The sequence below is a fragment of the Oenanthe melanoleuca genome, chromosome 3 (assembly GCF_029582105.1).
Source record: "Oenanthe melanoleuca isolate GR-GAL-2019-014 chromosome 3, OMel1.0, whole genome shotgun sequence".
Classification (NCBI taxonomy): Eukaryota; Metazoa; Chordata; class Aves; order Passeriformes; family Muscicapidae; genus Oenanthe; species Oenanthe melanoleuca.
Window position 1 is genome coordinate 38690689 of NC_079336.1, and position 13514 is coordinate 38704202.

General features: G+C 37.6%; 1 protein-coding gene across 3 annotated transcripts in view; it reads right to left on the reverse strand.

Annotated features, from left to right (window-relative positions):
• USP45 (ubiquitin specific peptidase 45) overlaps window positions 1–13514 on the reverse strand; it is a 48663-nt gene that overhangs the window by 21884 nt on the left and 13265 nt on the right. For all 3 annotated transcript variants that reach the window (XM_056488021.1, XM_056488020.1, XM_056488023.1), the window contains exons 6-8: window positions 5482–5627; window positions 4206–4301; window positions 2028–2158 (exon numbers count right to left, since the gene is read on the reverse strand). In XM_056488021.1, coding sequence (XP_056343996.1) covers window positions 2028–2158; window positions 4206–4301; window positions 5482–5627 — 373 coding nt within the window. The remainder of the gene's footprint in view (window positions 1–2027; window positions 2159–4205; window positions 4302–5481; window positions 5628–13514) is intronic.

A 13514-nucleotide genomic window follows, 5' to 3' on the forward strand; every position in this document is an offset into this window, starting at 1 on the left:
TTCTTCCTAGCTGAAACTCCTGCAATCTTACCCGGCTCTCTCTTGTACTTCAACTTTGATGAAAAAGAGAAAGCCAACTTTAAACAAAAGAAAGAAAAAAGCTTTGTAAAAATGGCATGACAGAACACTTTATTCATACTGTTAAATCTAATAAATAGTAAATGTATTCAGTTTGCAAAGATAAAGAGTTCTCATTCTCCTACTTTTACCACTGAACACTGCTGAATTTTCTGAAACCCTCCCTCTCTTGTTTATGTCAATAACAATGAGAAAACAATCCAAGATCAAAACCTTCTGTCATACATGTCCAGCCCCTTGCTGCCCCTGAACATTTAGCTTCTCACCAACAGGATGTGGCTGACACTTTTGTTGTTGACAGTAGAACTAGTAAAGCATTTATATCTAAGTGGTGTTCTGCAAAGATAACAAAAGTAAGTAGGGATGAAGGCAAGAGATGGTAGGAGCTGGCAGACAGCAAAAGTCTGCTGATCACATTAAAATGCTTCAATTTTAGCTGCTAGTTAAAGTGTATGCACATCTTAATGATCAAAAAACAACAACAAAAGAACAACTAGATAGCTGAGATTTAATGCTGATATCATTCCATGACTACACAAACACACAGAGCAGATACAAAATACCTGTCATTTCTTAAAATATTGTGCCATCCAAAGTGCACTGCATTGTGATTATTTCACAATGAATTTGCTAAGGTGAGCTTCAAAACATGTTTTACATATTTTTTCCCTTCAATCCCTAATACTTACTGGGAGAAAACCTGCTATTGTTATTAAATAATTTTCCTTCCATTTCTCAGCCAAATTAAATTCTTACACTCACATTTTCTGAGACAGCCTCGAAACACAAGGAGTGAGAAAATAATACAGTTTTCTTGCCTGTATATTTTTCTTCCAGGTAGATAATGCTAAACAAAGAACACTGCTGTTTGACTCAAAAATGCTGTAATGTAACTTTACACACATTTCCTTTTACAGCTCAAAAGAATCAAATGGAAGACAACTACAATAGAGAAAAAAATATAATAGTGAATTTCTGAAGCTGAATTTTGCAGATAAAGAAAAGGAAATTACTTATTGCTTTACAGTATTAAATTGTTCCTGCTCTATTCTAAAAGCTTTTGTTTCTTTTTACCATATTTTAAATCCATTTCCTGCTCAGTAAGGCTGTCCTGGAACTCTGTGGTAGGAAGCTGCAACTTCCCTCCTAAGTCTTGTGCTGCAGAATGCTTAAAGTTCCATGCAATAATAATGTACCAAATAAATTATCATGTAACATTATTCTTTTTTAAATATGAGATTCATATATATAATCCTCCAGTTACTCTGCTTCTACAGATCCTATTATTAGTAAGTCAATATTTAAATATTTGTATCAACTTTTAAGTAGGTCTTCTACAGGTGTTTTAAAAAGCAAGATTGTTTGCATCATAATTGAAAGTACCTACAAAGCACCACTGTAAACATTTTCCACACCAAGAAACAGGAGTTTCTTTCGGGCTTGTAAGCTCTTTGCAATCTGGAGCCATATGCCATTTCAGTACTGCTTCAAGTCTTTACTTGTTAGACCCTTTTTAATTTTGAATTGATGCCAAGGTTAGACATCATAGCAGAGGTTCTCCATTTAAAATATTACTCTTTTTTACAAAATACCTACATACACTTTGTAGTGTTAGCACAGCTTTATGCTAACAAACAACAAAACCTGGAAGACAGTCCTATTTTCTTCAGTTTTACCATACCCTCTTCTGCCACCTCATACTCAGTCTGAAGCCCATTAAATGTCCGTGGTTATGAACTGGGGCACACATCACAGGAAGAGTAGGTACAACCCTGGTGTGCAACAAGGTGTCCTTCAACTTTAAAACATAAAGAAGCTGTTTTCTGGACTGCCTGGTAAAAATCTAACAGCTTCTTCAGCAAGGATAACAGGCATTGCACTTAGAAACACACCACTGCAAACTAAAATTAAAAAAATAAGTTAAAGATGAGCTTGAGGATAATACATACTTTTGACAAAGCTGGCTGAACAGCACTTTGGGAGACAGAGGACCTTTTCCAGCCTCCCTCATGCTGTGAAGGAACAAGAACATTGCTGAAGTCAAAGGTCCCGGGCTGGACAGGTTTACCACCAAAGGATCCTTCAAAAACAAAGGTAAATTACACATCAGATTTCAAAAGTAATGACACAAGGCTTCTTCCAAGTTACTAGATACACGTTAAAGAGCAATGTAACTTTCAGTCTTACGAGTGCTTCTGGGTGTTTGTTCTTTTAATGCTGATTTCACTTGATTGAAATAATTAAAGAGCAGGTTTATTATTTAAACAGTAATAGCTGTAAAACCAAACAATTCTTGGTGGTTGCCAATAGCTTTGGAAACAGGCATGTCAATGAGCCAGCCTGGTTCTCACAAAAACAGGCAACCTTTGTATTATCTGCTATACTCTTACCCCCACATGCACTGAAATTCATTTGGAGAGACAACCCAGGTGACCACCTCCGTGGGCCAGTGTAAGATTGTGCTCAGTGGCTCTCTGTTACCCAGCCTTAAGAATGAGGTGTCCAGTTTCTCTGATCTGTGAGTCACACACTGACATTTTCACACATCTAACAGCCACAGAAACACACCCTGTTCCTCCACAAAGCAGGTGCTGTGAAGGTACCAGCAGTAGTTCACAGCAAGAGCTGATGGCAGATCCCACACATCCCTTGTGGCACTGGGAGACAGGCACAGGGTGCATCCTGCACAGCCCCTCATAGTATGACATTCACCTCACGCGGGTTCTGGGTCTGGAAGGATCCAGCCAGCTGCCAATCAAGCCAATTTTAAAGCAGAAAACAGTCCTACACTGCTTACACACCACCTGTCACAATGACCACAGACCACCAGCTCTCCCTAACGTGCTCCAAAGTTCGTACATGCCCACAGTACTCTCTACTAGCTGACCTGACTCTCAGAAAAACAGATTACAAGTGCCAGATAAACACTGGAGAGGGTGTCTCATCCAGAAAGCAAATCCACAGAAAATATAAGTGCTATGGATATATACACAAATATAAAATATTCGCTTTATATGCACTATCAAAGGGTGGGAAAAGGCCTCTTTTACCAAGCAAGAAGCTGCAGGTTTCTACACTACTAATAATTAGACTACTGAAGCCCTCTTACTCTGCACAGGCTTACAATGACCAGAAGACACAGTCTTTGCTCCAAAGACCTTACTTACATCGTAAGCATTGTCATGAAACAAAAAATAAATCTTTCAACCTTATGGCTGTGCAAGTTACACGTCATGCATAAGCCAACACCCCACTAGCTTTCTAAGCCTTGGGGCAAAAATAAGCTCCAGACTTCTGTTGTGGCTCAGGATAACTTGGTGAAATATGTTGCTGCTCAGAACTGCCACTGGAGGAAATAAAGACTGGAATGCAGTGAATTTCACACTGTTCTCATCTGGAGAAGCTATGAACATCACCTACAGCCACACAGTGAAATCCTGGTCATTTCAGAGATATCTGAAACTCCTCTGTCCTCTATCCTCACTGCCACCAGAAAGCTCATAGCAAACAGCAGGAAAAAAACTAAGGAAAAATCCACTGTAAACTGCTTCAGCTAGGAGAGGGGAAGATCTTTACTGCCACCAAGATATAATGAAATCCCAAGTCTCTAGACATGACCAGAACAGCAGGATATTATTATTATTCTTTGGATAACAGCCACAGGAGACACTTTCCCATATAACTGCAATGAGCTTGAGGACAAGAAATTTGTACCTCACTGAAATTTTGCTTCTCTCATTTTAATCCGCTGGCCTGTGAAGCATGTAATAATCTTTACAGGCCTTATCAATGAAGGGCTGAGATGGACTTGAAGAAAATAATTCAGACACTTTCTAGAGCCAAATAGACTATTTCTTGTATCATACTGGAGAAATTAAATGGCAAATAAAATAAACCAGCTGCTCTTTCTTAAGGTAAGGCATTATTTGATACTTCAGTATCACAAGCAAGTAATTCTTCCTCCTTTTCCAGGGCTGACTAATATCAGTTCACAGGTAAAGTAAAATTAAGCAATTAAAATGCAAAAGAAATGGGAGAGTAACAGTGTGCCTTTAACAGAGATGTGATTTCCTGTCCTCCAGCTTCTTCCCATATTTTCCCAAATTTATATTTCAGTGCATACTTACCAACTGAGAATCTGAAGTATGACAGATTTTTAATTTTGTTCCTTTCTCCTTTATTTCATACATCAGTTCATTTAGTACGTGAGTCTGTGCCAAGTTCTTAAAGAAAGAAAAACAAAAATAAGAGAAATATGCTTATCATTCAGTTACACAATTTCTTTATTTATATATTCTAGATTCAGGGGTAGACCAAACCAGATATACTTCATAATGTGTAACTGAGGTTTAGATCCGATCACTAGAAAGAGCACTAAAAAAATCCCTGATCTGACTGTTTCTAAAATTGTATTTATTTCTTTTCCTGTAATTTCAGAGTAGTTCACTAAAAAACTTTGTTATTTATGTTGAACAACAACATTCATTAATTTATTTTTTTTTAGGATGAGGACAGCATTATCAGAAACCTCAGTTGCCTCTTTTAAACTCTGCAGTCCTTCTCATCATGACCCATGAGGCACAAAGGCTTTGGCACAACAAAAAGTATTACCTCTCTGAATTTAGGACAGAAACCAACTCAACATATCTCAGTTCTGTTTCTTTATTTTTGGTCAACTCTGACAGCAGATCACTTAGGTTTCTGCAATGCCCTAAGTATGGATAGGTAACAATTTGCAGTTTTACTATCTGTTTGATGAGTTTTGTAATCAACATCATAAACACAAGGTGAGGTGTGCCAGTGCAGAACACCTTTGTAGCAGTTTTTTTTTCAATTGTTCACTCTTGTCTGCAGACATAGAGATGTCTTTGCTTAGCTGACAAGAAACAGGATGGTTTAATACAAAACCCACTAAATATCAACAGATGTGTATTAGTATAGCTCATTCCTCTTACTCTAGTCAGAAAAAAACATAGTTGATAAAAGTAATTTTGTAACTGCATTCATTGTAGGGGTTTAAAATCATCCCAATGAACAGTGCAGACATTCATATTATGAACACAGTCCCACTATTCAATCACCAGTATGGTAGATAGATACCCTGCATTAGTCATGACTGATAACGCTGAACTTCAAATAAAACCATATGCTACAGTACAACCCACAAACACAGGCAGTGTGTAAAACACTTGGCATTTTCACTTGTTTAATTACTGTGCAAATGCTACTGATCCAGGAATTCTTTTTTATTGTAACTGGAAACACTCCTTGGATAGCAATGAGTAAAAAGAATTTGAAAAGGACTTTGAGAAAGCAGAATGAAGACTCGTAATACTCAAAACCTTTCAGAAGCCCACAGATTATAGAGATTTAAGAGAAAGTGGTATGATCTTTCCATCTTACCTGCATGACAGCATTAAAAAAGCAGGTATTTCCTAAATTATTTATTCCTTTAACTGGAACTGATCCACCATTACCAGAGCTTTTTCCTTTCAGTATTTCACTTGTTTCACTGCTTTCTTCACGAAGACGTATGATTTTTGATGAACCTATAATTAAATTATAGATTAATATGACCACATAACTACATAGTTTAATCAATTAAGTCCTTCTGTTATTATGTTTATTAATTTCAACATAGTGGAAGATACCTTGATAATACTCTAAAGCTGCTGTATACAGTCTTAAAAACACCAAAAACCCAAAAAAACCAGACATCAACAGATAAAGCCCTGCAGGGTAAAAAAATGCTCTCAACAAAACCTTCCATAATAATCATATTCTCCTATAAGACTGTAACTTCCACAATTACACAAGCAATAATTAAAGTAAAATGAGATAGTTTATTAACAATAGGCAGCTGAGATATATGTTTATTAGACACATCAGAAACACCACCCAAAGGCTTTTTGGTGCATTTGTAAAGAGGTAGCCCAAAGTTACCAGTGAATACTGCAGGACTTTATCAACTATAGTGTTCCATTCCAACTGCCTTGTCAACAACCTGACTAGACTCATTATCCCTACATTTGCTCCTCAACTCACCTCCCTTTGTCACAGCCTGAGGAATTATTAATGCAATCCACATACATACATGCTAGTGTTTTAATTTCAAGTAACAAAAAATTGATAAAACTATGCTATAACATCCACATAATTCCCTGTTTCCCTTATTATTTAAATAGATGAGGGGCAGCAAAGTTAGACAGTCATTAACTTGTAGCCTAGAGGTAATGGAAAGACTTGAGATAACAATATTCAGCCTTGAATTCTACTAGCAACTTTCATATTGTCATGGTTGCAGGACTAAATGTGAACATTACTGACATCTGCAGTGTCTTAAATATTGATTAACAATGCACGTCAATGTAAACGAGTTATGGACTTAATAGATGCCAAGAACTGTGATGCTACAATCTCTGTCTTGACATATGAATTCATGTATTTGTTCTAATGAGTTTCACATTGAAGTCTCATTAAAGTGTTCTTGAGAAATAACTAACAGACCTATTTACGTTAATGAAATTCTCATGCCAAAAGCTTCTTTTATGTACACTCCTAAATACCTTCTTGCTTAGAAAATGAAAAAAATATAATTAAATAAGTAAGAAGTCATTAAAATACCTATTGTATCTGGCAACAAGCTTCTGACACAGTCTGCCTGCACCCTACAGTGCCATAGAGGCACAACTATTCTTCCAAACTCCTTCAGAGTTTTTCAAAACAGAGTTAGAGGTGCTTAGCTGTTTAAAAACATTTTAAAATGTTCTTGTTAACAGTGCTTACACAACTTCAAATTACTCTCCTTTCCACTCAGGTGGAAAATTAAGACAGTACAAGGACAAAGTAAAAGATGTGAGTTCTCCTTGAAAAAGCTGACAAAGTGGTTTTGAATATAATAAACAAGAAAGCTGCCACAACCTAAAAAAGTTACTGTTTTATGGGCTACATGAAGCAACATCTTTTAACTGGCATGCTTAGAAGGGGAATGCTACAGTGTCTGAGGCTCCTCCATCCACAGAGCTCTAGAACAACCACAGCATGGGAGTGGGAGCTCCAAGTATCTGCAACTCAAAGGCACTGCTCTCTCTCTCAGAAGTTTAATAATATAACTGGAGACGTTTTCCCCTCAGAGAAGTGGGCCATCCAGAGCAGTGCTGCGGAAAAGAGATGGTTAAAAAGAGGGGAAAAAAAAGATGAGAAAAAAAAAAGCCAAAATTGTGGAAATAATTTGTGTATTAGTATACCACAGTTGTTGCATTTATCCATCGGCATTCAAAAACATCTGGGACAGCATCTTAAAGTAAACAATGTTCACAGGGCCATCTGGACAAAACTGCAGGCAAAAATTAAAGCATAAGCATATGGAAAAGCAGATTTTTCTCTTCCCTTTAGCAGTACAGGATGACAAATGTCAAACCTAGATCTGTCCACGCTTCACTGTGCTATGCTTTGCAGCACCACCTGGCTCTCCTTGCACAGCCACCAAATATGGACAGCACTGCCACAGCGGACCATATCTGCAGGGCAAACTCGATAAAAGCATTTCACTTCATGGTTAAATGGCAGCTTCACACAAGTAGCAAGGTTCCATTTGCTGAGCCTTACATATAAATTATTTCAGGGAGGGAAAACAAAGCCGAAGCATCCAGCTTTGTGATAAGAGCTGGATGAATATGCAATTACAAAACACAATAAATCAGAACCAGACATCCAACTGCCACAAATCTGGATAATTACTATAGGGATAAGGAAAAGTAGTAGGAAATCAGGAGAATCCTTGGATGTTTGTACCAAAGTTAGGAACCTCCTTCCATTCAGAAGGTTTTAATTACTGCGTCTTGATGTTTTAATAATTTTAAAAACACAATCCACGTGACATTTTACTATGTTTTTTGTATCTGTGAGAAAGTCCTGACAGACAAGTGCTGCTTTGCCATTACAAACATTACCTGCTGCCTTGCTTATAACACACAGATATTTTTAAGTACATATACAGAGCCAGAGGAGGGACAGCATTTTTTAATTTAGCTCTGCTCAATGTCCCCGGCTCAGTGATAAATGACAGACAGGCCTGAAGCTGAATGTTAACTTGACATGTGAAGAGTTGGTCAGTCTTAATAGAACATGCTGGTAATGACTATGATAACTAATACTTCTACAGATTGGGGCTGGAGGGTCCTTCTGCAAGATTAACCCAAGGCTACAAGCATGTTATTAATCAAAAAGCTAATATGTAATTTTTTAAAGTGAATTTGCACTGAACAACTGTTTCATGGACCCTTGCCGACTCAACCTTGCAATCTTGTAATTTAACAGGCGTGCTTTTGGGTATGAAAAGTGACTTTTAAGCCAGAATATATACAAGGATCCCAGCTGAAGGATTCCATCAAAATGGCTGTCATCTGCTGCTGCCCACAAGGACCTTCAGCTACAGGCCTAACAGAATAAAAGAAGTAGTCCAAGTCATTCGTCCATATGCAGTAATATTTGTTATAAAGAACCTTGTTAACATTAATGAGAGCAAGATGGGTGAAAAGCACAGAGGTAATTAAATTCAGACAGATTTCTGTTGTTAGTTAACTCATCTTTTAGAGAATTGACATCGTGACCCTCAAGCTCTCTGCCCTTCTCAGGTTAGTATGGACATCAGCCGTTGGCAAGCCTGTCCATCCACAGCAGGGACAGAGTATCCCACTGTGCCTGGGACTCACATTCAGACCATGCCCCTCTGTCAGACTCTTCCTACTGTTTTGCTGCAGAGGTGACCCTTCTGAAGCAGCTATAAAAGGAAAAACTTCATGTAAACTGTGCCTTAATCACCAGAACCTTCTCTTCCTTTGACAAAGCATATCTGGCTGCAGACACTCTACTTGAGCATTCTGCCAAAACCCATTGCCTAGCTCTCCATCCAGATCATCCCACCCTACTGACCACCTCTCCATAGGCCCCAGGTCAGTACCCACCATGGTATCCACCTCCAACTCTCAGACAGCTGCTTCTGTACACAGACACAGCCTCATGCTTGGCAAAGCTCCTGACAACAGCCTGCTCTCCTGCATGCTAGGAAGCCCCCTTCCCACCAGAGCCCTGGGAAGAAGGGCAGCAGAAACTGCTCCTCTGCTACCCCTCTTGCCTGCAAAGCACCATTTTCTTGCTGCTCTTTTCTTCAGCTTCTCATGTGCCTGCTCTGCTCACCTGTGGTCCTGTCCCATAAACTCTCCCAAGGCAGGAACACTGCTTTGTCCCACAGCTGCTCAGCACCAGTCTTGTGGGCAGTGACTGAGATTCCTAAGCCAAACATTAGATTAGACAAGGGCTCATCCCACAAAGCAGAGCCACTTACTGCACCAACACCTCCCCTTGCAAAAGGAAACTTATTGTGCGTTTCCTATCAATTTGTTTTGCCAGCATTTCAAACATTTTCAGCAAACATGGACTTCTGTACTGCCTTTGCTGAACTGAGCTGTGTCTGGGGGTGCAGATGGTATGCAAGCAAGATTATAAATGACATCACATTTCTTTTTCAGCCACGGGAGTAAGCACTTTTGCTCATCTTTTCAGTGCAACTTTTTTTTAATTAAAAATAAGGGTTCCAGGAATATGCACTTTTATTCCAAGGTCAAGCCTTTTCTATTGAATACTACTCTGGTACTTCAGCTGAAGGTCTTCACAGTAAAAGCAAGGTTAAATAGACTGCCTGTCTTTTACCAAATTCTCATCATGCTGTACTATGAAATGCTATAAAATTGTCTGGCACTCCTTTTTTATCTAAAAAATTCAGATTTTTTTTTTCAACATTGTACAACAATGAGAATGCAACCTTTAGAAAAACAGCCTGGTTTTCTTCTGAAATGGTCACTAGCTTCACATTTTAAAAGCCCAATTTCTCTAGCAGTGTTACAACCCTACCAAATCAAAAATTATGAACTAATTTTAGGGTTGTTTTTCACAATTTTATTGTTTTATTTCTCTGAGTCTTGCCACGATGTTATATACTAGAAAAGACATCTGCACTGTGTAGAAGAGCAACCTATTCAAGGACTGCCTTTGATTCTCTATGCTCAGATGACTTGTATTACACCTCACAAGAAAATAAGTACATGGACAGGAAAGGTAAAGAGTCCGTGGTTAAAAATGACAGAATGCCTAAAAATTTTTTTGTCAATGATTCAGTTTTCATTCCTTTGCAAGGAGCTTACTAGCAAGTAAGCAAATTTGAAAGAAAATTTCTGATCATTAACAAAAGCCCTTCTGCCATAGAGTATTTCAGATTCAGAGAATCAACATAATCTGTTTTATTTTGATAGTTAATTTTAAGTAGATAGAATGGTCTTCTATGACTCCAAACCACATGTAGTAAAAGTCACTTAAGAAAGAAGACCGGTTTTTTTAATATGATCTTTGTCAATTGCTAATATCCTCAGCAGAATGCAAATCTGCAAAGTTATTATCACACTACTTGTTTTTCCATACAAGTCTGCAACTCTCACATGTACAGTAAAATTGTAACTATTTTTATACATCAATTACAAAAATTAAGTTTCTAACTTTCATTTATCGGCAAATCCAGGCAGCTGAAATTACTAGCAAAACCTCACTCCCCTGCTTGCCCCTCCCAACAAGAAATTTAACTACTGAATTCGAGAATATATCTTCTTCCTTCCCATTCTATTGCCACACAAACCAATTTAATTAACTGCTCTATAAAAAGTATGCAATCTTATGTTTCTACCAACATATAATTTGTTTTTGTAAAGGAAAATACGCGTAAGATTCACTTTTAAGTCTGCAAAACAATTTGTTTTCTCCAGTAAATGAGCAGACACACAGATTGCAATGTCTCAGCATGGTTCCTGTGTACTACATGTGCATTATGTCCATGTGAAGCTCACAAGTGTGCCACACGGACAATACTGCACCTGCCTTTCTGTGGAAATCATCACGGCCTGCTAACCTTCTCCACAAAACAAATTTCTGGGTGGTACACCCTAGAAAGCAATCTTGCTTTTTTCTTCCAGCTTGTGCCCAACATGACCTCTTAACCAAACAGACTCCTCTGAAAAAAAAAGGGGAAAAAAAGAAAAGAGCAGGCATTGCTGGGTACAACAAACCATAGGATCAGATGTGAAAATCACACAGCTGCAAGCATTCTTTTGGGAACCCAGCACTGGGATTTATCTCAATCGCTTAATGTAATTACAAAAGTCAGTCATGTAGTAGTAATGTAATTTGCACATTTTTACAGCTGAAGTGAAGTTGAATCTTTATGAGAGGCCAAATGAAAAGCAGGGATCCTGCTGCCACACTATTCCACCACATTAGTACCAAATGACAAGCATTTTGCTTTTGTTTATTTTCCAAGATGCATTAATTAGGAAATCTATATAACCCTCCCTCATATGTTGCAACTGATCATTTTATCTTTAAATTAATCCTGCACTTTTGAGAACTGAAAAATAAAACAAAAATCCTAGCAGCCCTCATTTGCTACTTAATCCATGTTCACACTGCATTTCTACAGAAATTTCTACACAATACTATTTGAATTTTAACGATGCACCATGCCAACCAGTTGTTACAACAGAAAGAAATCCAGACATAAGATGAATTCTTGTTACAGTGCCACATTCTGCTATGAGAACTGTCATCACTTCACTTTGACTACATTTTTACAAGGAAATGGAAAAGCAATGGGGAAAAAAAGCACCAGACTGATTTTTAAGTGAGAAATATGAATTAATTGTCAGTTTTACACTACTTGTTTCTCACAAGATATTTTTCATTTTTTAAAATTAGCTCCTGTTTTTAAGGAGTAAATATACAAAATAAAACCTATACCAACTAATAATTTAAAGCATTATAGTTACATTAAAAATATCAATGAAACATGAAATAAAATGTTACACCAAAAAAAATTAAATCAAAACAAAAGTAGAGTTAATTTTCACAGTAACACATCATGTCCTCTTGTGTTCTAGACAACAGCATGAATTACACTTCAATTTCAGATTTTATTTTTTCCAAATCCCTAAAGATAGTCTAATTTAAAGAAAAGAAAAGAACCTCAGATTTCAGTAGGGGAACTACCAAGTCTGTCATTTATCAAAATGAACCAAGAATGCCAATTCTGGTCGGGAGCTCCCTGTCGTGCACACCAGTCATTTATGAATACACGGCTGTTTTCCAGCCTCTTCCAGCAAGGAGCCTGGCCCAAAGCAACAGACATGACAAGGCAAAGAGCTTTTCTGTCTTTTCCTTGCCACTCAGGAAAACCCAACAAATCATCTTTGGGCCAACATTCCCAGAGCTTTCAGAAATGCAATCCAACAGCTCAACACAGACAGAGTGGGGAGGGTCACAGACTATCACCCTTAAAACATCATTGGAAGTACACACACACGCTTTATGCGTGAATCCAAGCCTGCACTTGAGCCTCAACCCTTTCCCAGAATGGAGCAGGAGATGTGACTGCCCTGCAGGAGCAACCCTGGCATGCTCACACCTCTCACTGCCAAGGCAGGCACCCTGCAAGGCTATGTCTAAGCCCTAAACAAAAAAAAAAATACAATTTTGGTTCCAGTTACAGCTTTTCCAGTTGTATCAGCAAACACCTAAATGAAATGTAAGCATTTTCAAAACAAAGTATCAAAATTAAACATAAATGCATATACAGCAGAAATATATGCCACCCTGCTCTGCTATAAATATGCTTACTTCTCCTGAGTTAGTCTGGAATTTTAGTTGCTTAATTTAAGATATTTCACAAAAAACCCCTAAACTTTTTAATTTGAAAGCTTTAGATATTTTGAAGTTTCACAAATTAAGAATCTAAACCATGAATTGTATCACTCAGAAAGTCTTATCCAGGAGTACAAAAATGGAATAAAATTGTTTTCATTACATTAACTGAAAAAAAAACCACCACAGCATTTTCATCTGCAACAAGGCTGCAACAGACATTTATTACACATAAATTTGAAACTAAAGCTGAGAACAGAAATCACATGCTTTATTTTTACTACTTCAAGAAAAAAAAAATGCAAAAGGTAGCAATATGTCCATTTATTAAAGTTGAATAATTTAATATACAACTTGTGACTAGATCAAAGTATGTATTTTTAAGCAGCCCTTCATTTTTTCACTCAAAAAATATGCAACATCTCTTAAAGCCAGTAGGGTTTATGCACATGCAGCTAGAAGAATTCTGTAAGGCAACCATTCTTTCTTACTTCTAACTGGTTGATCATCTTTGTTAAAAGATGCAACCAATTGTTTTAAAAGTTTACTCAAGGTGAGTTTTGAGAAGCAAATGTGGAATTCAATGCACTAAGTCACAAGCCAGAAATGCTGCCAAGTATGTTACAGCAGGGATGAATAACATCAACATTATCTAGAGCAGACAGCTGAGGGCCACACATACAAAGTTCTATCGA